This window comes from Piliocolobus tephrosceles, chromosome 1 (genome assembly GCF_002776525.5).
Source record: "Piliocolobus tephrosceles isolate RC106 chromosome 1, ASM277652v3, whole genome shotgun sequence".
Taxonomy (NCBI): domain Eukaryota; kingdom Metazoa; phylum Chordata; class Mammalia; order Primates; family Cercopithecidae; genus Piliocolobus; species Piliocolobus tephrosceles.
The window spans coordinates 3,954,100-3,980,549 of NC_045434.1; the positions used below are offsets into that span (position 1 = coordinate 3,954,100).

The 26,450-nt window shown below is 43.6% G+C and overlaps 2 protein-coding genes across 5 annotated transcripts in view; both read right to left on the minus strand.

Annotated features, from left to right (window-relative positions):
• Nucleotides 1-8,378, minus strand: part of DESI2 (desumoylating isopeptidase 2) — a 63,702-nt gene extending 55,324 nt beyond the window's left edge. The window contains exon 1 of the mRNA XM_023216150.1: nucleotides 7,943-8,378. Coding sequence (XP_023071918.1) covers nucleotides 7,943-7,984 — 42 coding nt within the window. The 5' untranslated portion in view covers nucleotides 7,985-8,378. The remainder of the gene's footprint in view (nucleotides 1-7,942) is intronic.
• A 13,647-nt stretch (nucleotides 8,379-22,025) lies between these two features.
• Nucleotides 22,026-26,450, minus strand: part of CATSPERE (catsper channel auxiliary subunit epsilon) — a 162,296-nt gene continuing 157,871 nt past the window's right edge. For all 4 annotated transcript variants that reach the window (XM_026455120.2, XM_026455121.2, XM_026455119.2 and 1 more), the window contains one exon: nucleotides 22,026-22,456. In XM_026455120.2, coding sequence (XP_026310905.1) covers nucleotides 22,303-22,456 — 154 coding nt within the window. In that variant the 3' untranslated portion in view covers nucleotides 22,026-22,302. The remainder of the gene's footprint in view (nucleotides 22,457-26,450) is intronic.

The window sequence follows — 26,450 nt, forward strand, 5'->3', positions numbered from 1 at the left end:
TGGAATTTTTTCAGAGAGCCTTACAAAGTACTCCTAGAAAAGGAAATGGAGGCCAATAAAACTTTGGAATAATAATAAAGGGAAACTCGCCTAATCAGATTCCAAATATGATGTGAAAGTATAATAATTAAAATAGTGTGGTAATAAGGCTAGAATCAACAATTCTGCATGGGTAAGAATTTAGTATTATGATTAAGGATGACATCACAATTTAGAGAGGAAAGACTTTTATTTCAAATAATGTGGGGCCAATTAGTTGATTTTTAATTTATTGTCTTTAAGTTACTGTCACATCTATACCAAAATACATTCCAGATAAACTAAAACAAAATTATTTTCATGCATCCCATTGCCCTTTTATTATTATTTTTGCCTTTCTTATAGTTTAAGATTATTTTGGCAGTTCTCACTTTACATTTTATTAACCAACTGGCTGACATCTGCACAATGTTGCTTTGGAATTCAAATAATCTTGTAGAGGATTTGATAGCCAACAAATGGAAAGGGTAAGTACATCCCATCTTAAGAAAAATCTGACTGGGCGTGGCCACTCACGCCTATAATCCCAGCACTTTGGGAGGCTGAGGCAGGCGGATCACGAGGTCACGAGATTGAGACCAGTGTGGCCAACATGGTGAAACCCTGTCTCTACTAAAAAATACAAAAAAATTAGCTGGGCATGGTGGCGCCCACCTGTAGTCCCAGTTACTCTGGAGGCTGAGGCAGGAGAATTGCTTGAACCCGGGAGGCAGAGGTTGCAGTGAGCAGACATGGTGCTGCTGCACTCCAACCTGGGCAATAGAGCGAGACACCATCTTAAAAAAAAAAAAAAAAAAGAAAAATCCATAAAACAAAGAATTCATCTAAATAGTTGGCTCTCTCGTATTTTTAAAGCATCAGATTTACAAGTTTCAAATGTTAACTTGATCCACCATTATAAATGTGGCCATGGAACTGATACACACTACAGCATGCCACTGCAAGTCTGAAGGGGTTTTAGTCACCAATATGCTTGGACCCTACTGGCATCTGAGTTGTATTTTTCGAATACTTCAGCTTTTCCATTTTAAGTTACTAGGTCAATATTTATTCTATGCCAAGCTGAGTGGCTGCTATGATGAAACAATTTTTAATTGAACATTTTTGGGTTTATAAAACACCTTTCATAGATGGCATTGTAGCAGAATGACTCCCCAAAATGTTCCCAGAACCTGTGAACATGTTACATAGCAAAGAGACTTTGCAGACGTCATTGAAATTATGGACCTCAATATCAGGAAATTATCTTGGAATATCTGGGTAGGTCTCAATTACCTGGGCTCTTAAAAACAGAAAACTTTCTGTGGCTGAAGGTAGGACAGATGTGGAGAAAAGTGAAGTCAGAGGTATTTGAAGCATAAGGATTCCACACACCATTGCCGGTCTGAAGATGGAGGACTGGATGACGCTTGAAGCAACTGAGAGAGGATCCCAGCTGACAGCAGTAAGGAATGGGACCTCAGACCTACAAATATAAGCAACTGAATTCTGTTAACAATCTGAATGAGCTTGGAAGCAGATTTGCCCCCAGAGCCTAACACCTTGATTTTGGGCTTGTGAAGACTGCAGCAGAGGAACTGAGCTAACCCACCTGGTCTTCTGATTTACAGAAGTGTGAGATGATAAATTTGTGTTGTTTTAAACCACTACGTTTTTGGCAACTTGTTATTGCAGCAATAAAAAACAAATGTACGTATGTATGGAAACTGAATTCTTTTCTCAAACATACTAGCTTCCCGACCCCTCTTCCCCCCAAAAAGAAAAGAGGACAATGCCATAAATAATGCAGGAGGGCAGATGTACAATTGTCCTTTTTGCTTAGCTAGACTCACGGGTCACTATTTGCCCAAGAAGCATATTGATACAAGTAAATTCAGGTAAATTCCTCACTGTTAAAAAAAAAAAAAAAAAAAAAAAGATGGACGACCAGCTCCTATTATTCCTATTAACTAGCTAATTTATGTTAAAATTCAGGAACTGACAATGTTTTCAGAAATATTATCTTCCAAAGAGTAATTAAGATCCAACTTCAAGAAATAAACTTATTAAAAACATTTCCTCAGTCTAGTCCCATAGTGTTTTAAGTGTGGTCAAAGAAAAATATTTGATTTTTTTCTGTCCCATTCCTATAATCCTCCCCTCCCCTTCATTTAGGCACCGTAGTCCAACAATCAAAGCTAAAATCTAGCAATGCACTTAAGTAAAGGTACAAGGAAAGAAAAACCACCCAGAAATAGGTATTTGGCACGAAGAGGAGGATCACATGATCTTTTCGTGGCATTTAAGTACTAGCACCTCTCCTAATAAAAACTGGCTAAAGCCCCACTACTCATTCAGCGGATATTTCTAGAACACTGTCTAGTGACAGGCCCTGTTCTAGACACTGGTAATAGTATGACACTATCAGAGAACCTACAGTCTGGTGGGATGCACAGGATGATATATACAGCAATGGAGACATGCACAAAGTACAACTAGGGCACAGTAGTTCACTCAAGTCTGAGGAATAAAGACCAAGCTACAGCCAGAAGGAGCAAGCAGGTTGCAGGTGATCAATGTTGGACAAGGCCACTCCAGACAGAAGGACGGGCATGCATAAAGATACGGGGAGGTGACACAGCCTGTTTGGATAGCTAAACAATTTCACTGTGTGAGAATAAAGGGTGTTAAGTAGAAGAGGGAAGTGGACCTGTAACTGTCAGCCAGGGGCCACATCATAAAGTGCATTACACTTTATCCTGGTTATGTTTCAGAACGCTTACTTTGGTAACAGAATGGAGGGAGGATTAAAATGAAGTAATACTAGAGATTGAAACTAGTAAGGAGGCTACTATATGAACAGAGATGAGGGCCTGAACTTGAGAAGCATTAGTGGAAATGGGGATAAAGTAACCAATTTAAACAATATCCAGAAAGTAAAATATGTGACAGGCATCATAGGTTCCCATCAAATTGCCATTTCCAACTTTTTGCCTTCCTCACCCACAACTCAGCATAAAGGTTAGAAATACCAGGTATCAGGACTGGGCGTGTTGGCTCACACTTGTAATCCCAGCACTTTGGGAGGCCAAGGTGGGCGGATCATGAGGTCAGGAGATCGAGACCATCCTGACTAACACAGTGAAACCCCATCTCTACTAAAAATACAAAAAAATTAGCTGGGCCCGGTGGCAGGTGCCTGTAGTCCCAGCTACTCAGGAGGCTGAGGCACCAGAATGGCATGAGCCTGGCAGGTGGAGCTTGCAGTGAGCCGAGATCACGCCACTACACTTCAGCCTGGGTGACAGAGCAAGACTCCTCAAAAAAAAAAAAAAAAAAAGAAACACCAGATATCCACTTACTCAGCTTCATCACAGTTGCACACGAGCCAGTTCTAGATAATCTCTTGGGGGAAGGAGTGTGGCTCTGGTTAAGTTTTTCCTTTCTATTAAAAGAACAGAGGTGCATGTAAAAAATGACCCTATCTTCTTCCATCTTCCTTCATATACTGCTGACTGAGGATACCACATTCGGTGCTACGGCAGTTACTTTACAACTATGAGAGGACGAACCAAGGGCAACAGTCAACGTGCTGAGGATGGCAGAGTAAAAGGATGGAAAGTCCTGGTTCTTGATGGCACAGCTGAGCTGGTGAACTAATCCAGGGCCTGTTTATCTCTGGGCTTAAGTATCCTTCCAGCTTAAGCCACTGACTCTCAAGCTCTCTGTTGCTTTCAGACAGAATCAACCAAACTAAAACAAAGAGACGGGGCCTGCTGACTGACCGTGAAGGGTTTATAATAAAGAGGAATTTAAGTTTACTCCCAGGTTTCCGGTTTGGGAAACTACAACAAAAGTGGTGGCTTTTTGGGCAGTGGCATGGGGCAAGAGGGAAGAACGTGTGGTGTGGGTAGGGGGAAAGGTTCGAAGTTTGTTCCTGGACATGTTGATTTGAGAGATGAAGGAATCATTTAGGTGGGATGTGTGATTCTGGAACTTGTTCAAAAAGTCTGAATTAGATCTGCAGATGTATGGGAAGTCGGATCTATCACACCTGCCTGACCTTACACTCTGTTGGAGGAGTCTAATGGAGACAGGCGTCAAAAGAACGGAGTCCAGACAAAAATGTCCTTATTTGAAGAGTCCTAGAAAGTGGTTCTTTTCTATTCTTTAAAGACTTTGAAGATGTATAGGTACTACTTTATAGTAACACAGGTACAGGCCGGGCACAGTGGCTATAATCCCAGAACTTTGGGAGGCTGAGGCGGACGGATCACTTGAGGACAGGAATTCGAGAAAAGCCTGGCCAACAAGGTGAAACCCATCTCTACAAAAATACAAAAATAAGCCGGGCATGATGGCAGGTGCCTGTAATCCCAGCTACTTGGCAGGCTGAGGCGGGAGAATCACTTGAACCCAGGAGGCAGGGGTTGTAGTGAGCTGAGATCACACCACTGCACTCCAGCCTGGGTGACAGAGTGAGAAAACAAATAACTAAAATAAATAATAAATTGGTAGAAACCTGTTAACACAATGAATTTACAAACATTATCAAATACCTGCAGATTTTTATTTTATAAAAATTCATTAGTAGTCAAGATAACCTGAAAAGCCCAAAATCTGGATCTATGAAAAATAAAGACTGCTAAAATGACCACACCAGAGATTCGTCTCAGTATTTGAAACTAATCTGAGTCACCTGCTTTGCTATGTGTGCCAGTCAATTAGGAATATGTGAACAAGCTCATTCCCACGACTCGGAAAGTAGCTCCAGGACGTTTTCATTGGTGGTAGATTACTCTAAAGTACACAGGGGAACATAATCACTGAGAAGGCAGCAAGCAATAATTTAGGAACACTGTGCATGATTAAGTAAACTTTTGAGGATCATGCTATTCTTCCACAAGAAGGAAGTTAATACTGGTGACCCCAATAGAATTATTTTCATGCACACGGCAGAGTTACAGAAGAAAAGAAATGATCCGCAGCAGCCCAGTCTAGAGAACAGGAAAAACACAATCAGAGCTGGAACGGGCGACCTAACAAAGACACACAAGGACACATGGCAAGAGGTCCCTATAACCGTGATTATAAGGGCATCCCAAAGGTTGATTTTCATATTTACAGAGTTTGAACCAGACAGCTGATGTACTAGGCCTATACAGACAACAGCTATCCTCATCCAAGGCATCTCTGATGAATAGGAAGAATTACCAAAGATAAAAGGAATTTACCCTTGGTATCAAGCAAAAATGTTTCAGACACCAAAACTGACTTGAGAAAAATTAGTATAAGAGACCAAAATTCGTATCTCAATCCATCAGTCTTCATTCTAAAACAACTGATCACACTGTTCCCCTCCGTGAAAACCATCAATGTTTCTCCTGGCTCAAGGAGCCCCTCAGCCCTTCACCCAAGCCCACAACTCATTGGACTAATGAAGTTCTAATCACACTTTCAGCGTTGTCTCCTTTCATTTACGCTCTACTCTAGCTATACTGGACCAGCTGCTACTTCCCAAATCCCGCCTGTGCTTTCTCTAGTCCTGCCATTCGGTTCACGCCAACTGTTCTCTGCCCTTGTGGATGCTACCCATTCTTCAAGTTTCACACCTTTGATTTTTCAGCATTCCCTGATCCTGCAACTACATATAGTCTCCTCCTTTATATCCTTGTCTGCTCTTATCAAAACCGTGCTATTCTGTCTTGAATTGTTACCACTGTTGTGTATCTCCTCTACAATACTCTAACTTCCTTAAAGAAGAAAGGACAGTTAACTCATCCTTGTGGCTTCTACCAAGTCAAAAATAGTAAGTAACGGTAGGTTGCTGAATTAGTGACGTAAAACACTCAAAGCCCTCAAAAAAACATGCAAGATCAAGTTTATTAAAAGTCTAATAATTCAACTATTTATCATTCCGATAAACATTCATATGTTTCATCTCCTGTTCATAAGCAATATAAAGACATAAATGCAGGAATTAGAAGAGAAGAGAGTGAATCAGATTTTGGTTGACAAATTCTAGATTATATTTTTAGTTGTTTGGGCAGATCACTTACTCTATTTCCTGTCTGCTTCTTCTGTAACTACCTATTTTACAAACTTGATGTGAAGAATAAGATCTTGTTAATTAGTCAATATTTTAACATCGTTCAGAACAGTCCTCCCGTCGAAAATATTGAATATCATCTCTAGCTTTTCCCAATCGACCACAATTAGCAAAGATTTTCCTGTATCACAGAATTCCTAAAGTGTAAAGCTCACTATATGCCAAAAAATGCATTTTCATTTTCATATAAAAGGTAAAACTCTCTTCCTCTATTCTCACAAATTCTTTTAGGCTCTGAAACTATGGCTTCTGGCCATTGTATCCTCCTAATTTATAAACGGGTTTGTTTAATAATCTAGGAGAAAAGGCACACTATGATCTCAAGAGCAGAATATATTCTGAAAGACGGTAATAGCCTTCATGAATAAAAAACAAACCAAATTCAGATGGGGGGGTGGTGCACAGAAAAAGGAAAAGGGCAGTAAGAATCTTGAAAAATAAAGGTGAACACAAAAAGTTTAAGTCTAGAGAATTATTTCTCAACGGTGACACAGGCCAAAGAATTTACAAAGTGCCATGGTTTTCTAGGATCTTTCGTTTGGCTTATTCTCCTCTTCAACTTTTTCTGTCCTGTTCCACTTTTCTCAGCATGTTAACTCATCTCCTTTCATCTCCAAGCTCACATCAGAATTCAACAGAGGACTCATCTCAAGTGGCAGGCAGTTCCCACACCCTTCTGACACAATTCCCAGATATGGCATGAGGAATCCCTTTCTACCCAAGATACAACACTGTAAATTTAGAAACTTATAAATAATACAAGGGAATACAAAGTTTAGAACTGTATAAGACTCCTGGCCTGTAGTACTTCTGCTCTCCTGCATCTTTAAGCCAGCAAAAACCACGATGGGCAATTTTTCATTTGTCAGTCAACTTACAAGGAATTTTAAGCATTGCAGTCAGAGGTAATCCATTCTACAGAACAAAAACCCATCAACCCAAAGCAAGCAAACACACCCAAGCATCCATCTAACTGCAACGACAACTCTCTACCGGCTGCTTTTTCTGGGGGCATTTCAATCGCAAAAATCAGGCAAACCAGTTCTCGGACTCGATTCTGCGTGCTCGCCATACTCCAAAGTTAGATGACACAACAAACAACTTCTTCCCTTCCCTCTCCTGTGGTCACGTCACCTGTTGCATCACCTGGAAAGTGGTCTTCAGGGTGCAGGAAAGGAGCAGCACCAGGATCTCTACATAATTCAACTGGGCTATTTTCTTGATAAATGTTGGCCTCATTCATATTTTAACGAGGTTGCCTTGAACACACAAGGCAAGGGTGTGTTGGCTCCTGTTCACCTTTGAAGAGATTCTAGCACAGGCACCCGAAAGCTGTGACTTTCTGGACTTGGAGGGGCTTGGGAGTTTCTGAAGACTAAGCCACGGAGAGAGATGTACAGTTCGGCAGAAGCAGAGGAGCTGGGAGCGCAGGCGGCGGGACGGGGGTCCTGGGGCAGCCCCGGGGGCCGGCAAGTGGGGCTGGAAACGCAACGGAAGCTCTGCCGAAAGGACACAGCTCGTGGGCCAAGGGGTCGGGCCCAGAGCCAGGGTCGCGGCCAAGCTGAGCGGATGGGAGAGGTTCAAGCCCACCTGAGCACTGGCCAAAACCCTCGGGCGGACTGGGTTCACCGGAGCGTCGACGAGTGCGAGGATTAAAAATTAACAATACTCCCTCCTTTACCCCCGGCTTCCCCCGAGAACTAGGCTGGCGGCGGAGACGCGAGGCAGGAAGCGCCTGGGGCCGGGGTCCGAGCCCGACCGGCGAGAGGAAGCCGGCCTGGGCCAGGGCTCGGGGCCGCCAGGGGCCGCACTCACCATGTCGTACACGTTGAGCACCACTAACTGGTTAGCCCCCATCCTCCTCCCCGCGGCCGCCGCCTCGTCCTCAAGCCGCTCCGTCTCCGCGGGGCTGGAGGCCGCTCTCACCCCCGCGGGCGCTTCAGGGGGCCTGAGCCGGGCACTAAGCGTACAGCCCGGCCCGCGGCAGCCGGGGCGGAAACATCGGGCAGCCGAGCCGCTCCCGGGCGCCGCCGACAGGAGCCTCTGTGGGGACGGGGCCGGACCGTTGGCGGCCCGCTCCGGATGAGGCACCTCCCCTAGGCGGCAGACACGTGGGGAAAGGCGGGGCTTGAGCAAGGGGCGGGCGCCAGGCGCCCCGGGGGCGGGGCCGGCCCGGCGCCGGGACTGAGCCCGCCTGCGCTCTGGTTCCTGGCCGCCGCACCTCGGGACCTAAAATGGCGGCAGCTTCGGCGCCTCCGCGTTCTGGAGGCACGGGGCCCCAGGAACACTACAGTTCCCAGCATGCAGTGAGGATTCCGCTCGCTACTATAAGCGCAGAGGCGGAGTCTCAACAGTCCTTCGACTACAACTCCCTGCATGCCGCGGGGGCCCCGGTCCTACCAGACCAGGCCTCCCTGGGAGACTACTGCTCCCAGCATGCAGTGCTTTGGAGCTGCGGCCGATGCCTTGCGGTCCGCGGGCGGTGAAGTCTTCTACCTTCATTCACCCTCTCATCGCCAGTGCTGCTGCTGTTAGTAGTTCATGTCGCGTTGAGCTCGATGAAGCCAACGAAATGTGGCAAAAGACCAGAGTGATGACCCTAAGTTTTCCAAATCCCTCCTCACTTTTTCTTTGGCAAGGGGAGGGGTGGGGAAACAGAGGAAGACGAGTTACTGGTGTGGGATGAGGTGTAACGTGCATCCAGTTCAATCCTCAGTGTGGAATTTACGTTTTGTGAAACTATCCTGCTGAGATGAGAAGGGTCCAGTAACCATAGCTTAGCACAATCCTGGGACGCAGTATGCAGCTCTGCATTAATTTAACAAATATTTGTTGTGTGCTTCCTATGTGCCAGGCAGTGTTGTAGGCCCTCGGGAATACCGTGATACACAGGAACAGGGACAAACAAATTATCACTGGTATGTGCTTTGCAGAAAATTTAAATAAAGTAAATCATTGAGAGTAATCTTAAATTGGCTGCACGGGGAAGATCGCTGTAATGAGATGAGTTTTAAGCTGAAATACGAATGACAAAGCCAGCCCCGCAAATATGAGGGGGAGGAGTATTTCAGTCAAATGGAACAAATTCAAAGATCTGATTCATGAAGGAGTTTTCTGTATTCAAGGAAACAAAAGATCACTGTTGCTGGGACACAGCAGGCAAGGATGCGATGGTATTAGATGAGCTGGGCAGGTAGGCAGAGGCCAGATCCCGGAAGGATTTTAAAATTCATAACAGGGGTTGTATTTTGAATGAAGCCATAAGTTTGGACCAGGGAGTGAAATGATTGTGCGTGTGTTTAAAAATGATTACTTGGGTTGCTGTGTGGAAAATGGATTTCAGAGAGGCAAAGGAGGTGGAAACAGGGAGATGAGTGTGGCAGCTTGTCAAAATAGCCACAAATTATTTTCCAGTCTCCCAAATTATACTCTTTGGTGGTGTCTCCCCCCACTGACTGCACTGGACTGTGACTTGCTTTGGACATGGGACATTTAACTTCATGCTAGCAGAGGCTTAAAAAACACTTGTGAGTTGGGACTCGCCCTCTTGCTGAACTTGGGAGTCCTGTGACCACCATCTTAGGAATGAGTGTGGGCTAGCCTGATGGATGATGAGGGACACATGGTCAAGTCATGGCCCACATCCAGCTGACATCCAACCAACTGCGAACATGTGAAGCTCTCCTGAACTATCCTTCCCTGGCCACAACCGCATTGATGTGAGAAATAATGTTTTAAGTCACAACGTTTTGGGGGTAGTTATGTGGCGAAAGTTAATTGAGTCAACCAATTGGATGCTATTCCAGAAGTGTATGCCAGAAATGGCTTTGTTGTTGCTGATAGTGGTGGAGACCGAAATAATTAGAGTTTAAATATTTTGGAGTAAAGTCTGTGGAACTTGCTAATGGGTTAGATGTTAAGTTGGTTAGTGAGAGAGGATTCAAGAATAACTTCTAGATTTTTGACTTGGTCAATTGAGTGGATAGTTCTGGCATTTATAAGATGGGAAACATTTTGGGGAGGAGCAGGTTAAGGGGAGGGAAATCAAGAGTTATGATTTGATCATGCTAAGTTGGAGATGCCTTTTAGACATCCATGACTGCCAAGTAGTAGACATTTGGATAAACTGGAGTCATGGCATTATAGACTTGGGGCTTGTTTGGATGACCTAGGAATATGTATAGCTAAAAAGAAGTGGGCCAGGAACAAAGCTCTAGGACCCTTGACCATGTAGAGGTCAAGTAAAGGATAAGAGGAAGCATGGAGGCAGGAGGAAAATCAGAAAGAACATGATAACATTGATGTCAAGACTATTGGATTCAGCAGTATAGAGATCACTGGTAGGTTTGACATGAGCGGTCTCTGGGAGGAGTGAGATTTAAATAACTACTTTAACAGTTTGAGAAGCAAATGTGATGAAAAAGAGACGAACTTGGGGGCAACAGCTGGATAAGGCTGTGTGGTCAATGGAGGGCATTTTGAAGATGGGAGATGCTGAGGCATACTTGCATACAAAGAGAGAGAAATTGATAAAGGAGAGGGAAAGATGTGCAAGGACAAAGAAGGGGGAGGGATCCAGGGCACGAGAGTAAGGGTTGCCATTTAGTAGGGGGGATGCTTCATCCATAGTGATGGCATAGAAGGCAGATGCAGGTGCAGAGTTATGGCATAGAAGGCAAGGAGACAGGCAGGTTGGAAATACGGGAGTGCAGGAAATGAGAGTGTTCTGTCCTGATTTACTCTGATTTTCTCAATGAATTATGAGGCAAGAATATCATCAAAGAGTAAGACGTGAGAAGAGGGGCGTAGGGAGTTTGGAGAGAGAGAAGGTGATGTAAAATAGAGCAAATAAGTAAACTTGGAAAATGCGGTTTTGTCAGATGGTGTTGGGGAACAGTAAATGCTGTGTACAACATTGTTATTTGACTGTCCTCTGGAAGGTTGTTGACAAAGTTCTAAAATCTGTTTTTGGTGTATCAGCTGCCTTGCTTCTCTTTCCTACCGTGGCGTTCCTCTCCACCTTAAGCAAGTACACAAACTACGTAATCATATCTACTAAGTCCTTTTTCCTGTGAAAGGTGAGGAAAAGGCACTACGTATGTGCACCTTATTTAGTCCTGGCTGCAGTCCCCGGAGGGCTCAAACTGCAGGTTCACTTTTAACTTTTACTGTACATACTCCCTTTGCCTTTTGTGATCTCATCCACTCTCAGTTGTAACTGTTGCATGTATGCTGAAGAGCCACATGTCTCCATCTTCAGTGCTCTTCTCTCTCCAGAGTGCTAGGCCAGTATAATCTACAGCCTCTTGGACTTCTCTACCAGGATGTATTGGTTTCCCTTGGCTGCAAATTGCCACAAACTTAGTGGTTTAAAATAACACAAACTTATTTTCTTATAGTTCTAGAGATCAGAAGTCCAAAATGGGTCTCCCTGGGCTAACATCAAGGGCTGTGTTCCTTCTGCAGACTCTAGGGGACAATCTGCTTCCTTGCTTTCCCAGGTTCTAGAGGCTGCCCTCATTCCTTGGCTCATGGCCCCATCACTCCAGTGCCCCCCGCCCCCCGCCATTTCCATCATCATGCCTTCTCTGACTCCCTTGTTTCTCCTTCTTACTTATGAAGAGCCTTGTGATTAGATTGGGCCCACCTGATAACTGAGGATTCTCTCTCCATCTCAGGATCCTGAATCATACCTGCTAAGTCCTTTCTTCCTGTAAAAGGCAACAGTCACAGATTCTGGGAATTAGGATGTGAACATCTCTGGGGGGCTGGGATTCTGCCCTACCATACAGGATGGCCCATGGTTACTTTGAATTTATCAGGTACAAAATAGAATTCATCATCTAATGATGGAATAAGTTATCCTGCTCATGTAATTCAGGTATTGATCCATCAATAATGAATCATCCATCCTTCATTCATTGAATAAATGTAAAATGAGTACCTTTGATGTGTCAGCCTCTGCCTATCACTAATTCATCTGCAATAGAACAGACATGATCCAACCTTCATGAAGCTTAGAATCCATTGAAAGACAGGGAAGAATATATATTCTTAAATATATGAAATAAATGTAATATAAAAATATATTCTTGTTTTTTTTTTTTTTTGAGATGGAGTTTTGCTCTTGTTGCCCAGGCTGGAGTGCAGTGGTGCAATCTTGGCTCACGGCAACCTCTGCCTCCCGGGTTCAAGTGATTCTCCTGCCTCAGCCTCCCAAGTAGCTGGGATTACAGGCATGCACCACCACACCTGGCTAATATTTTTGTATTTTTAGTAGAGACTGGTTTCTCCATGTTGGTCAGCTGGTCTTAAACTCCCGACCTCAGGTGATCCGCCCACCTTGGCCTCCCAAAGTGCTGGGATTACAGGCATGAGCCACCATGCCTGGCCAAAAAGATATTATTCTTATATAATAATATTCTTGTATATTATAATATATAACATGTATTCTATGTTATATGTTTTATTTATATATATTATGTATTATATATCTGTGTATCACTAATTCACTATGATAGGACATGACCCTACCCTCATGAAGCTTATAATCCAGTGAAAGACAGAAAAGAATATATATACTTACATATATTGTATCATAAAATATATAAATTCTCATATATAGAATATAATTATTCTATTACATAATATACAATAGAACATAAATATTCACTCAATTTTATAATTTAAATTGAAGGAGACAGTAGTAGAACATAACACAGACTTATTTGAGGTGGTTTTCAGGAAACAGATGAACAAAGAGAATTTAGTATACAGAATTGTAAATTGGGTATTAGAGGGCTGAAACAAAAAGGGAACACTGAGGTGTCAGAAAGCTAGAAAAAGCTAGGACACTTAGGTCTGGGGTAATAAAGAGGTCAGAATTGAAACATTTTTGAAGCTTGCAGGAGAGCCCTGTTTCGCTGGAATTAAAAACCCTGAAGAGGAGTACTGCTGGTCTCTGGTATTTCTAAAGGGGCACAATGACATCGGCCCTGGAAAGTTTAAAAACCTTCAAGCTAGGAATCAACCACGGCTGCTGAAATCAAGTGCTACTGCTGCTAGATGAAGAATCCTGCCTACGTCGCTGCTGACGGGAAGGTACAAAATACGAAGTCCCTCCTCCTCCTGCCTTCCAGTTTCCCGCCAATATCCCTTCCTAGATAGAGAAGCCCTGGCAACAGAAAGCAAAGCATAGAAAATCACAAACTATTTCTTCGGTAACCTGGGGGGAGATCTAAGCTGCCCAAACCATTTTAAAGGAAAATTAATTTTAAAGCTTATTGCTCTCTGTGTTGTAGAGATGAACTGAGTCTGTGTCTTATTTATTGTTCTGTTCCAAATTACCCCAAAATATAGCAGCTTAAAACATCGTTTCTGAAGGTCAGGAATCCAAGAGCAGTTTAGGTGGGTGTTTCTGGCTCTGAGTCTATGGTGGAGCTGCAGTCGTCTGATGGCTTGACTGGGGCCTGAGGGTCTGCTTCTAAGCTCACTGACAGGTCAGCTGGCAGGAGGCTTTAGTTTATCACCACATGGGCCTGTCTGTAGGGCTGCTCATGACATGGTAGCTGTTCCTCCCAGAGCAATTGATCCAAGACAGAATGGGAGAGTGATCAACAAGAAAGCCGCAGTGTTTTATAACCTGGTCTCAGAAGTGACCTACCATTCCTTTTGCTGTATTCTGTTGATCATACTGACCAACTCTGGAGCAATGTGAGGTGACACTACACAGGGTGTGAATACAGGGATCGCTGGAGCCCAGCCTGGAAGCTACCACAGATGGCTGTATAAAACTCTGTCACCTCCACTGAGGTGGTAGCCAGAGTGAAGAATGGCTTACGTGTTCCAGAGCCCTGCTGGTTTCCTCTCTGCTCTACCATGGGAAATATTTGAGAGGTCATCCTCAGCTTCCCCCACCCCACTCCCCATTCCCCATCCTCTGTGAAATCAGTCGTTATTGGTTGAATACACTGACTGCAAGATTTGGATATACAGTCCAGTGTTAGAAGATGGGCATATGAATTCTCCAGTAGATCTTGAAATTGTTTATTTTCCGTTTCAAAATGACCAGGTCCCTGAGAAGGTAGCCTAGTTAGACAATTCAGGGGACAATGGTGCTCTTTGTCTCAGGTGTCTTTAGTTATGAAGTTATGCATAATCGGAATTGATATACTTGACTTTTGAAGCCATTGGTAATTGTACCAGGTTGTTCAAATGGAAGTGAAATGTGATTGGCTAGGTTTTTGATGCTTTGCTACTCTGTATCTGGAGGTTATATTTCAGGCAAGGCAAATAACTTTCCCTAGATAGGTGGTAAGGGTTCAACATAGCTCACTTCTCAATTCTGTGCCTCCCGCCTCTCCAAGAACATGATTCCCTATTGGTGACAAGAGGGAGGTCATCCTTGTTGGAACTTGGGCAGTCAGCTTCCCTAGTGCCTTTTCCATTGTTAATGGGTACAACATAACCAGGGGCCCACAACAACATGGCACCCGGGCATCTAGTCTACCAGGGCATCTGGTCTACCATGATCAGACCAGACATGAACTTGGTTTGCTAGTTTGTTATCTAAATGAGGATATCTACTTAGAAATTCCATAGAATAGGTGGATAATTGAATATTGTTTTTCATGTGAATGTGAACTGCTTGTCATCCTCTTTTCTCACGGGGATGGAAAAGAACAGATTTGCAGGGTCAATAGATGCAGGCCCTATACCCAAGGTCTGATGAATCCGCCCTAGCAGCGATACCGTATCTGGCACACCAGCCGCAATTGGTGCTACTACCTGGTTGAGTCTGCAGGAGTCAATAGTCATTCTCCAGGATCCATCTGTTTTCTGCAGACTGGTGATTAAACAAAGATACAACGGGGACCACCAACCCTGCATCTTTTAGGTCTTTCATGATGGTAATAATATCTGCCTGCCCCTGCAATCCCCCAGAATAACAGTTTTCTCACTTTGCCGGGATTCGTGTAGGGGCCAGTTTCAGAGGTTTCTGTTTGGCCTTTCCCACTCTGATTGCTCCTGCTTCACAAACCAAGGGCCTCAATGTGGGCTTTACTCCCACAGCCAAGTATATAATTCTAAGGATGTACTTTGGAGACTGGGAAAGGCCCCCGGGTGGGTGGAGCCACTCATAGGCCGTCAGTTTAAAGGGGAGGCTTGATGACACTTTGGGTCTCTGGGTATCAACGTCAACTGAGACCTGTGTGTAATAGTCCTCAAAATGCCTGGTTATTCCTCTTTCCCCAGTAAAGTCACCTGAGTAGGTAGTCATAGATCTCTGGGGGAATTGTCACAGTATATATAATACTTGCCACACTGCAGGATCCTTCTTCCTGGGAACATGGCCGCCTCTTTAGTCAATGGGTTCTGGGTCTGAAAATGTACTCCAGGTCTCGGGACTGAGCAAGGGACCACGACTTTTTATTGGGGCAATGTTCCTCAGCCTCTTCTTCCATTCTTGTTTGTTATTATTGTAGATGTTAACCAACAGCCTTGTTGACTACCTGACAATGTTGCCATTCTATTAACTGTCTCCACAACTCCCAGCAAGTTGAGCCCCCTTAGCTGCTCCTTGCCTGTTATTATGGCAATGTGGGCTCCTGCTTCTGAAGTGAAGTATCACTCCCAAGACTGTCTTATTTTGAGGCCTCATCCTCTCCATGGATGTTGATGAACCCAGACCTGTGGCTGCCTCACCAGTAGGCATCCCTAACCTGCAGAGAGCCACCACCTAATGTTTCATTGACACTGGTACCCTCATCAGGATGTCCTTGGGGAATGATGTGCCAGCTGAACCCTCTCATGGGTCATAGTCCTCAGCTGGGTCTTCTGGCTTCATGTAACATATCCACTGCAGCCTAGCCACCTCCCTGAACCATTTCATTACCTCCTCTACCAACTGCCGGAGCACCCAGGCGTTTTCTGCTTTGCTGAGAGTTGGCTGTCATTTTTTTCCAGGCTTCTAAGAGTCACCCCAGCAGTGAGTTCGCCCCATCCCCTACAGTCCATGCTGGGGTCTTCTTAAATTCCATGTCCTGAGAAAATGCCACCGAGTCCATTAATTCTTGCTTATCCAGTTTTAAAGAATCCGTAGAGGCCGGGCGCAGTGGCTCATGCCTGTAATCCCGACACTTTGGGAGGCCGAGGTGGGTGGATCACTTGAGGTCAGGAGTTCAAGACCAGCCTGGCCAACATGGTGAAATCCCATTTCTACTAAAAAATATAAAAATTAGCCAGGCATGGTGGTGCACACCTGTAGTCCCAGCTGCCTGGGAGGCTGAGGTAGGGGAATCACTTGAACCTGGGAGGTGAAGGTTGCAGTGAGCTGAGATCACACCATTGTACTCCAGTCTGGGTGACAGAGTGAGACGCTGTCTCAAAAATAAATAAATAAATAAATAAATAAATAAATAAATAAAAAAAAAAAATAATAATCTGTAGAATCCAATCCCATACATTCCCCTGGCTCCTGCCAGTACATACATATTAGCTTTTGTAATTCTTCATTCCTTTTGAGGCCCTGCATGCCACCAGCTGGTGTATGCTGGGATCTTCACCCTAGTTTTCAGCCTGCCACACCAAGAAGAGTAGGTGGGGAGATTTGGGGAGGGGGGGCACCTGTTGCCTGGTGAGGCCAAGTCTTCTGCAGCATCTTGTAGCACAGCAAAAGAGCTAACCCTTGATAGGGAGCAGTGGGCCATCTCTGCATGCCCAGAGGCGGGTGAGAGGGGTGGAGGTTGTAGAGTTCAACACCTTCAGCGGCATCCATCAGATTTTCCTGTCCCAGTTTTTAGGATCAAAAGTTTTCTCTACCAGGGCCTCAGCCGCCTAGTAACAGACCTAAAGTGGCTGTGTGCAAACATTGCTAGAGCCCTGTGACTCCCAGGTCTTCAGCTTAGTGTTCAATTGTGTCTGCCTTTTTACTAGTGGTGACGATGACCTCTTTACAAGAGACACTCTGCTTTTTATTCTTCTCCCCATTAGCTGTTATGACTCTCGGTCTCCACTTTCTGCAGGTCATTAGTATAACTCGATCACTGTCATTGTGATCCCCACGTTTTTCAAATCCCTTTCCCATTGCACCTGCCATAGCTTTCCCTTCCACCAGGACGTTTTCTCGGTTCACTACCAATGAGAACATTAGCAATTGAACCACCACCTAGAGCCAAGGACTACTGCTGACCACATCTCCCTTAGGATGGCTTCCTCTCTGCCTTCTGGGTGCTGGTTGAGCCAGTCCCAAATTACCATGACTGCCTGATTTCTCAGACCACTCACTTATGATTGTGCTAATCCACAAGTCACAGTAACTGAGAAACAGTTACTAACATGGGATTCGATGTGCAATGATTTCATTGAGGAAAATACTTGTGTGAAAGGAAATAGGGAGCTGTGGAAGTTAAGAGACTACCAGATAGAGAGAGAGCACAGGAGAGAGATGGTGCAGCTTGAGATTGGATAGAATTGCCTAAACTGCTATGAAATCTGAGGAAGGTTTGGTAATGCCTTCACGAGTCCTTGAGCTGGGCTGTTAAGAGTCCTGTGTCTACCAGCATTGGGTCTTCCTTAGTTTCCCCGACGCACTTGGTCACAGGTGGGGAGCAGCCTGAGGGGCCGTGGGCTTGGTGCAAATGTGGTGATGAGTTTCAGAGGGCAGCAGCTGATGCTCTGAGTCAGTTACACTCCTGCAGTGGGAGACTTGTGAGGGTCAATCTCATGGCCTCCAGGAACCACCGATCTTCCTGCGAGCCTACCTACCACTGTGACAGGAGGGAAGCCAGAGTTCATGAGTAATGAACTTTCACGAAATATTCAGTTCTTAGTTTTCAGCACAAGATCTAATTCTCTCTTGCCGACTCAGGGACTTTCATCCAGTGATTACCTCTTTCCTCCTGTATCACCAGTTTCTCCTAGCTACTTGATTATTTCCACCCATATTCAGTAACATCTTCCTGACCTCACTTGTACTCAGGTGCCTGCCATTTCTTTGCTCCTTGTCAAAAAAAAAAAAAAAAAAAAAGTGAGGTGGGCACCTTCTTGAAAGAGTTGTCTATACTTTGCCTCCGCTTCTTCATTTCCCATCTCTGCTCACAGTAAGAGCAGCTTTACTTTTTGTGATTAATTAAAACATTTAAGTACAATGTGGTGGGAAGTGGCAAGAAAGCAAATAGCATCTAAAGTTACATCATTTTGTTAGGGGGAAGGGAAGGACAGGGAGCGATTTGTTAAAGCAGTGGTCCCCAACATTTTTGGCACCAGCGACTGTTTTTGTGGAAGACAGTTTTTCCATGGATGGGGCCTGGGGAAGATGGAGGGCGGGAATGGTTTCAGGATGAAACTGTTCCACCACAGATCATCAGGCATTAGATTTTCATGCGGAGCGTGCAACCTCCATCCCTGGCACGTGCAGTTCACAATAGGGTTCGCACTCCTACGAGAATCTAACGCCGCTGCCAGGAGGTGGAGCTCAGGCGGTAATGCTGCAGTGGGGGTTGGGGACCCCTGTGTTAAAGCATACAAATTACAGCTAGATAAAAGGAAGAAGTGCTAGTGTTCTACAGCACTGTAGGATGACCATTAGTTAACAATGATCAGAGTTTCAAGTAGCTAGGAGGAGGATATTGAATGTTCCCAACACAAAGAAAAGAGAAACCTTTGAGATAATGGATGTGCTAGTTACCTGATCTGGTCACTACACATTATGTGTATAAAAACAGCACTATGTACCCCATAAATACGTACAATTATTATGTCAATTAAAAAATATTTTCCGCAAAAAGTGACATCATTTGAAGTTCGGTGACTTCATTTGTCTTTACATGCATACATATTGGTTTACATAGAAAGAACATTTTCCAGGCTGCTTTTCTATTGTTCCTCTTCACCCCGGTTTGGAGGACCTTGTTTCTCTCTCTTTACATCTCTTGATACAGCCCCACACCCCGTCATGTACACACACATACATGCCTGCACACACAATGTAAACAGAGTGGTATCTGTACTGCTGAAACGGGGAAGGTTCCTGTATCCCCTCGCAGGGCATGCGATGGGCATGTGGCTTGCTTCTTTGGTGATCTGCTGCTCATACCTCTGGGGGAGCATGCAGACGGGCAGGTTGTGGGGCCCCGATCACGGGCAGTGTCTGGGGCGAATGTTTACAGCTGAAGCCCCAGTGGGTGTGTGTTACAGGATTCTCTTTCAGTTTAGCTGTCCGTAGGCAGCTTGTGTTAATCAGCTCCATGAGACCCCTGCCTTATTGCAAGGACAGAGGCTTTCTGTCTCCTGGGTTTCTTGCCTTGGTGTACCTGAAGAATCAGATCACACATGGGCTTGGAGAATGAATGCAAGGTTTTATTGAGTGGAAATAGCTCTCAGCAGATGGGGGAGCCAGAAGGGAGATGGTTTTCCCCTGGAGTTGAGCACTTGGCAGCCAGGCTCTCCTCTGACCGTCCTGGCCAGACTCCCAAACTCCGCATGGTTCCGCTGGTCAACAGCCTGCCAGCTGTGCTCTTCAGCTCATGTGCTGCTCTCGACGTCCAGCCGCCTGTGTGTTCTTTTGCTGATGTGTGTTCCTCCCGACGTCCAGTCACTTGTTGTCTCTGCCCACCAGGGTCCTGGGGGTTTTATAGGCACAGGATGGGGTTGTGGCAGGCCAGGGTGTTCTTGGGAAATGCAACATTCGGGCATGAAGGCAGGAGTGCCTGTCCTCACCTAGGTCTGTGCGCACAGGCCCGAGGGTGGATCCCTAGCCAGGGACCAGCCTTTCTCCACCCAGCACTTCCCTGCCCCCCCTTCCATATCACTGCCATGTTTTCCTCCATGTTCTCAATCACACAAGATTTATTTTGTTTCCATAACAATAGGATCATACTATAGATGCTTCTCTGTAAGGTTGCTTTTCTCCTTTAACAGAACCTTGTGGAAAAATCTTCTAAATTATTTAGCACCCACTATGTGGTCAACGTACAATCATTTATTCAACCACTCCCTGTTCACCTGTTGGTAGGTGTTAATTCTCTATTTCTAGAGTTTTGCCACAGCAACTAATGATGCCATCTCTCTGTCTGTATATCTGTATCTGTCTATATGTACAGCATCTCCATCTATTCATCCATCCATCTACACCCACACGCAGGCACATATCCTGATATACTGGTCCTCCCCATCCCACCATGTGAAACGATTCCTAACAGTGGGGTTGCTGGGTCCAAGAGAGTCTGTAGTTTTAATTTTAACAGATTTTGCCAGATTGCTTAAAAAGAAACTATAGCGATTATACATTTCCTTCAGAACTGCAAGATAATTTCCTTCCTATCCCTGACCCCCATTCCTTCTCAAGAGTATTATTACCCTTTGGAGTTTTTGCCGTCAGGTGAAAAATGCTGCCACACCGTGACTTTGGTTTGTATCTTTCTGACTGACAGAAGCTCTGGCTGAGCTTCCTTAGTGGATAAGTACCTGATTTTGAAGCCAGTCTGCCTGAGTTTGAATTCCAGTTTCATCACTTACCAATGATACAACCTTAGTAGATTTATTTACCCTCTCTGTGCCAATTTCCTCATCATCTCCATAACAGGATCATAATAGTTCTTGTTTCACAGGGTTATTGAGGAGGTTTAGTTATTTGAAAAGTTCCTGGCGTATAATAAACACTAAAAAAAACGTTGTTTTAAATATGTTGATTGGCCCTTTGGACATGCTGTTTTGTGAGACGACCGAAACTTTGGTCATTTTCTATCGGGTAGTTTGTCTTCCCCTGCTATCTAGTTTGAGATCTTGTTTCACCTCATATTTTCACTACATATTTTAAAGTCATGTTCTTCTCATATTAAATTTATATAATTTGTCACTACAATGAATAGATTATTTCTCTTGCCAACAGATAACTATTATAGAGAAAGTATTGATTTGTAAATATTTGTCCAGTATAGAGCCATCAAATTCTCTTATTCTGGTAAAACTTGTTGTGAATTTTTGGGCTTTCTTAGCACATAATATTATTTAAAGAGAGGATTTTGTCCCCTTTGTCCCAGCATTTGTACTGTTTATTTTATGCTTCTCTCATGATGTCAGAACTTTCAAAACAGTGATGAACAGTGGGTATCTGTCTTGTTCTTGATTTTGGTAAAATGAGAAATTCTTTGTGGACAACAGCTTTGATCAATGCCCGTGGAATTTCATCTTGCTTGTAATCTTCCATTCTTGATTGCCTGCACTGTGGATTTCAGACTTGTTTAGCCAGCCTCCACGATCACACAATCCAATTCTTTTAAAATAAATCTCTTTAGAGGAGAGTAAGCACACACACACACACACACACACACACACCCCGCCTTCTGGTTCTGCTTCTCTGGTTGAATCCAGACTGATACATACAAATACTAATTATTTAGAAGGCTGTGGTAATATTTGGACAAATTAAGAAGCTTATTTTGAGCATCAAAGTCAAAATTTAAAACTTAGAATTAAAGCTTAGGTGTAGCTCCAAATTTTACAGGCTCACGCCTGTAATCCCATGAAAGGCTGGAAAATTCCTTGAGCCCAGGAGTTCAAGACCAGCCTAGGCAAGACAGCAAGACCCTGTCTCAAAAAAATAAAATAAAGTAAAATAAAATAAAATAAAATAAAATAAAATAAAATAAAATAAAATAAAATATAGAACATCAGCTGCTCATTTCTAATATAATATATTTTACATTTCATATGTGAATTTACCAGTAGAAAAAAAATCTGTTTAGGGCAGGTTATTTAAATCCACACACTTTTTAAAATCCTTTATATATAAATTAACTACAGTCATATAAGGTTTCATGTGAAAAGTTTCATGCAAAATAATACTTGACACATAAATATATTTTCAAAATTTCACTTTCATTCTTACAAAGGATTATAACAGCCAAATGTATTTTTTCATGCCATGTAAGAGTACATAGAGTACCTTTAAAATGAAGGCAAACACATAAAGGATTAATTTAATAACACACTATATATGAAAATATTTCTATTTTGGAGAGGGTTCAAGAATATTTTTCAGATCTTGAATTCAGTGCCTACTATGAGCTTATATTTAGTATTCTTAATACTAAATACTAACACTCTCAATCTAAGTATAAAATACACTGTTTCTCTATATACATATATCTGTAATAAACAAACTTTCAGTTTTCCTAATTCTTCTTATGTTTTCTTTGAGGTTTGTGAGGCGGTTTATAAATATGTTGTCTATAAATCCTCATGTACCGAAGGTAGCTCAAAACGAGAATAGTGAAGAAGAGCAGCATCAGGACGAAGAGGAAAAAAGCCACCAGGTAGACACTTGGACTGGAATCAGAAAAATAAGAGGCATTAGAAGTCATTGTTCACACTTCGGCTTTTAATTTCTCTAAACAATTTTTGAATGGCTAGCTACTATGCCACTGACATAGAACAAAGACGAATAAGACGCACTGTCCAGCCTCACGGTGTTTACCTTTTAGTGTTTGAGGCTGACCAGGCGGGAAAATAGACAAGGTGATCAATGCAGTGAGAAGAGGAAATGAAGTTATCTTTTCTTTTCTTTGCGATGGAGTCTCACTCTGTCACCCAGCCGGGAGTGCAGTGGCTCACTGGAACACCTATCTCCTAGGTTCAAGCCATTCTCCTGCTTCAGCCTCCCAAGTAGCTGAGATTACAGGCAGGCACCACCACACCCAGCTAATTTTTGTATTTTTAGTAGAGTTGGGGTTTCACCATGTTGGCCAGGCTGGTCTCGAACTCCTGACCTCAAGTGATCTGCCCACCTCGCCCTCCCAAAGTACTGGGATTACAGGCGTGAGCCACTGCACCCGGCCAGAAATGAAGTTTGGTGGGAGCCACACATCATGGAAGGCCTTCCAGTAGAGGGAATGTTTGAACTGAGCCTCGGCAGGAAGTTCCGTGGGAGCCACACATCATGGAAGGCCAGGGAAGGGGATGTCTGAGCTAAGCCTAGGTAGGAGTTAGGTCAGTATGAGTATGAGTGGGAGTAGGAGTTACCTAGTTAGCTAGATAAGAGTGGAGGAAGAGACCAAGGTGGGAACAGTGTTTCAGACAAAGGGAGAAGGGTATGGGAAGGCATGAAAACTTGGTAACACCTCAGGACCACTCCTAGACATTCTGGAACTGCAGCTCCTTCAGTATGACAGGAGCTCAGGTGCCAAGAGGAGTGGTTAGAGATGAGGATTGATAGGTGGGCAGGGCCAGATTGGAAAAACTGCTTAAGTCAAGCTAGAGAGTGGGTTTTAGCCTAAGGCAGGAGAAAGCTTCAGAGGGATGATATAGGATTGACATTTTACAGGGATGATTCTGGAGTGTGAAGAATGGAAGAAAGCAAAGTATGAGTGTGAAGGTAGAAAAGCAGTTATGACGTATTTGAATAATCGAGGTAAGCTATAATGAGAGTCTTAACAAAATTAATGGCTGAAGAAGTGGAGAGAAGTGGATATATTTAAGACACATTTAGAAGTTAGATTGGATCGATCTTGCTGATTATTAAGATGTGGGGTTTGAGAAATATGAAGGAATAAAGGTTATCTTCCTTCCATGCTTTGGAGTTAGGTTACTGTGAGAATGGTGTTACCATTCACGGATGGAGGAAATTCAGAGGGAGGAGCACTTTTTTGAGGGTATGTGCGTATATGGTTGGCTTACTTTGGTGCATATTTAATTTGAGGTACCTGAGGGTCAGCCAGGTGTGTGTGTGTGCAGCACTTACTCTAGCCAGACATCTGCCTCTTTACCTAGAACTCTGCATGGGTACTTTTTTTGTTGGTTTGTTTGTTTTTTGAGATGAGGTTTCTCTCTGTTGCTCACGCTGGAGTACAGTGGCATGAATACAGCTCACTGCAGCCTCGACCTTCCAGGTTCAAGTGATCCTCCCACCTCAGCCTCCCAAGTAGCTGGGACTATAGACATGCACCACGAAACCTGGCTATTTCATTGGGAGAGGAATAGAGATGGGGTCTTGCCATGTTGCCCAGGCTGGTCTTCAACTCTAGGCTCAAACAATCTGTCCAACCTAGCCTCCTAAAGTGCCGGGATTAAGGTATGAGCCACCACGCTGGGCCTGCATGAATGCTTCTGATCAGAGGGGATTTATTTCTTAAGCCAGACACCGTGCTGTTTTCTATTTGGTGTCCTGGTATCTGACGTTAGTTTTGGAGTCCCTTTTAAACCATAATTATTTGGTTTCAATGTTATAGTTTCCCCAGGCTTCCTTTGTCTCACCTTGCTCCTCTGTGGCTATAAACTTAATCTGTCCCCAGTGCATGATTTCCTTCTGAGAACTTAGTTCAGCCACTTCACCATCTCCTATCTGCCTGACACTGTGCATGGTTCTAGCAATACAATGACGAGTGAAAACAGACATGGTCCCCATCCTTGGGGAGCTTACATTTTAGTGGGATATAATCATTAATCAAATAATGAGAAAATAAATAAAAAATTGCAACTGTGGTTAAGAACTAAGAAGAAATATACGATGCAATGAAAGCTTCTTAAAGCAGGATTTAACCTGGTAAATGGATCAAGAAATGCCTTCATGGGAAAAAGGTAATTATCTTAAAATCTGATGAATAAATAGAAGTGAAGTTGGTAAAGTGAAGTGTAGGTAAATAGAGGACAGAGGATTCTAGATAGAGGAAATGGCATGTGCAGAGGTCCTGCTATGGGAGAGAGCATGGAGAAGAACAGGACTGAAAGAAAGTTGCTCGGTCTGGAGCTGAGAAAATGTGAAGGACATGATCCAAGATGAGACTCGAAAAGTAGGTAGAGGCTAGATCATGCAAGGATTTGTAGGCCAAAACTCCTTAAGGAGTTTTAATTTTATGGACAGAAATGTGAATGTTTCAAGCTACTAAAACTAGCATTGAAAAAATTACTCTAGCTCCAGTGAGGAGAATAAGCTAGAAGAACATAGGAGTAGATGAGGAGAGATTGGTTAGGAGTCTATTGCAGAGATAATGGTAGCCTGGATTAAGGAGGTGGTGATGGAGTAAGAAGTGGATCCATTCAAGGATGATTTAGGGGATTAAATGAATGGGAGATAGTTGTGGATTGGATGAACTGGAGAGAAACAGAGAGACAGAGAGAGAGAGAGACAGAAATGAATATAAATCCTTGGTTTCTTGGTTTTGGTTTTTGACTCCTAGAAGTTTGGCTTGCATAGTTGGATGTACATTTCATGGGACAAATTGTACAGGGAATAAGTGTAGGAGGGAACATTGGAAAACAGGGTACCATTCCTATCATAGCCTGTGTGAATGGATTTTCCTGGAGCTGTGCAAGGACAATCTATATGGCTATATGTAATTGCCCTAATGGATCAGTTTTAAGATAGATTAAATAATGGGATAGGGGAACGTGTGATAAGATCATGAGTTCACTTTTGGACGTGTCCAGTTTGACTAGTCTTTGAGACATCTAAGAGAAGAAGTTAAGTAGACAGTAGGATGTACGGCTCTGGACTGTTCTAGAGATATTATTTGGGAGTCATGTGCCTATAGATGCTAATTGAAGTCATAACTGTGGATGAGCTTGCCAGAGTGAGAAGCTCAGGACAGAACTGAGCCTCATGGGAGGCCAACATTTAAAGGCTGCTAAAGGAGGGTGAGGCTTTCTTTACTAGGGAGAGAGAGGCAGTGGCTACAGAAGTTTGGGAAAGCCCATGGTGTGATACAACAGCCAAAGGAAGAGTCAATGCTGAAGAAAGATCTAATAAAATGAGGACTGAAAAATATCTATTAGCTCAATGAAGGCCAAAGCTATTTCAATGAACTAATCGGTAGAGTGAAGAGACAGAAACCTGACTGGATGGATTGGAGAAAGACGGCTGGACACAGGGAAATGGAGACTGTGAGTGTAGACAATACCTTTGAGAAGTTTTGTGCTGCAAAGGAGAAACTTGAGGGTCACCAAAAACCTATTAGAAGGATCTAGTTGAGAGGGAAAGTTGAATATACAGAAGAGAGAAGGAATAATTAATTTGAAAGTTTCCTCAGTAAGTGGAGAGGAACAGATAGTGTGCAAAGCATAGGTGGAAGAATTGTATTTAAAAGGAGGAATCATATTTCCTTTGTTGTCACAGGACGGAAAGAGGAGAGGATGGATATAGATGTTAGTAGATTTTTGTTTGCAATCAGGAATAGAGGGCGTTCCTGTCTCATGGTTTCTAATTTCTCTGTGAGGGTGGAAACAAGCTCACCTGATGATGATTAAGGAAAGCAGGTTTGCGGAGGAAGCTAATTAGATACAATCTGAAATCGCTGTTACAGAGAATGCTGCTCAGGTGTAGTCACAG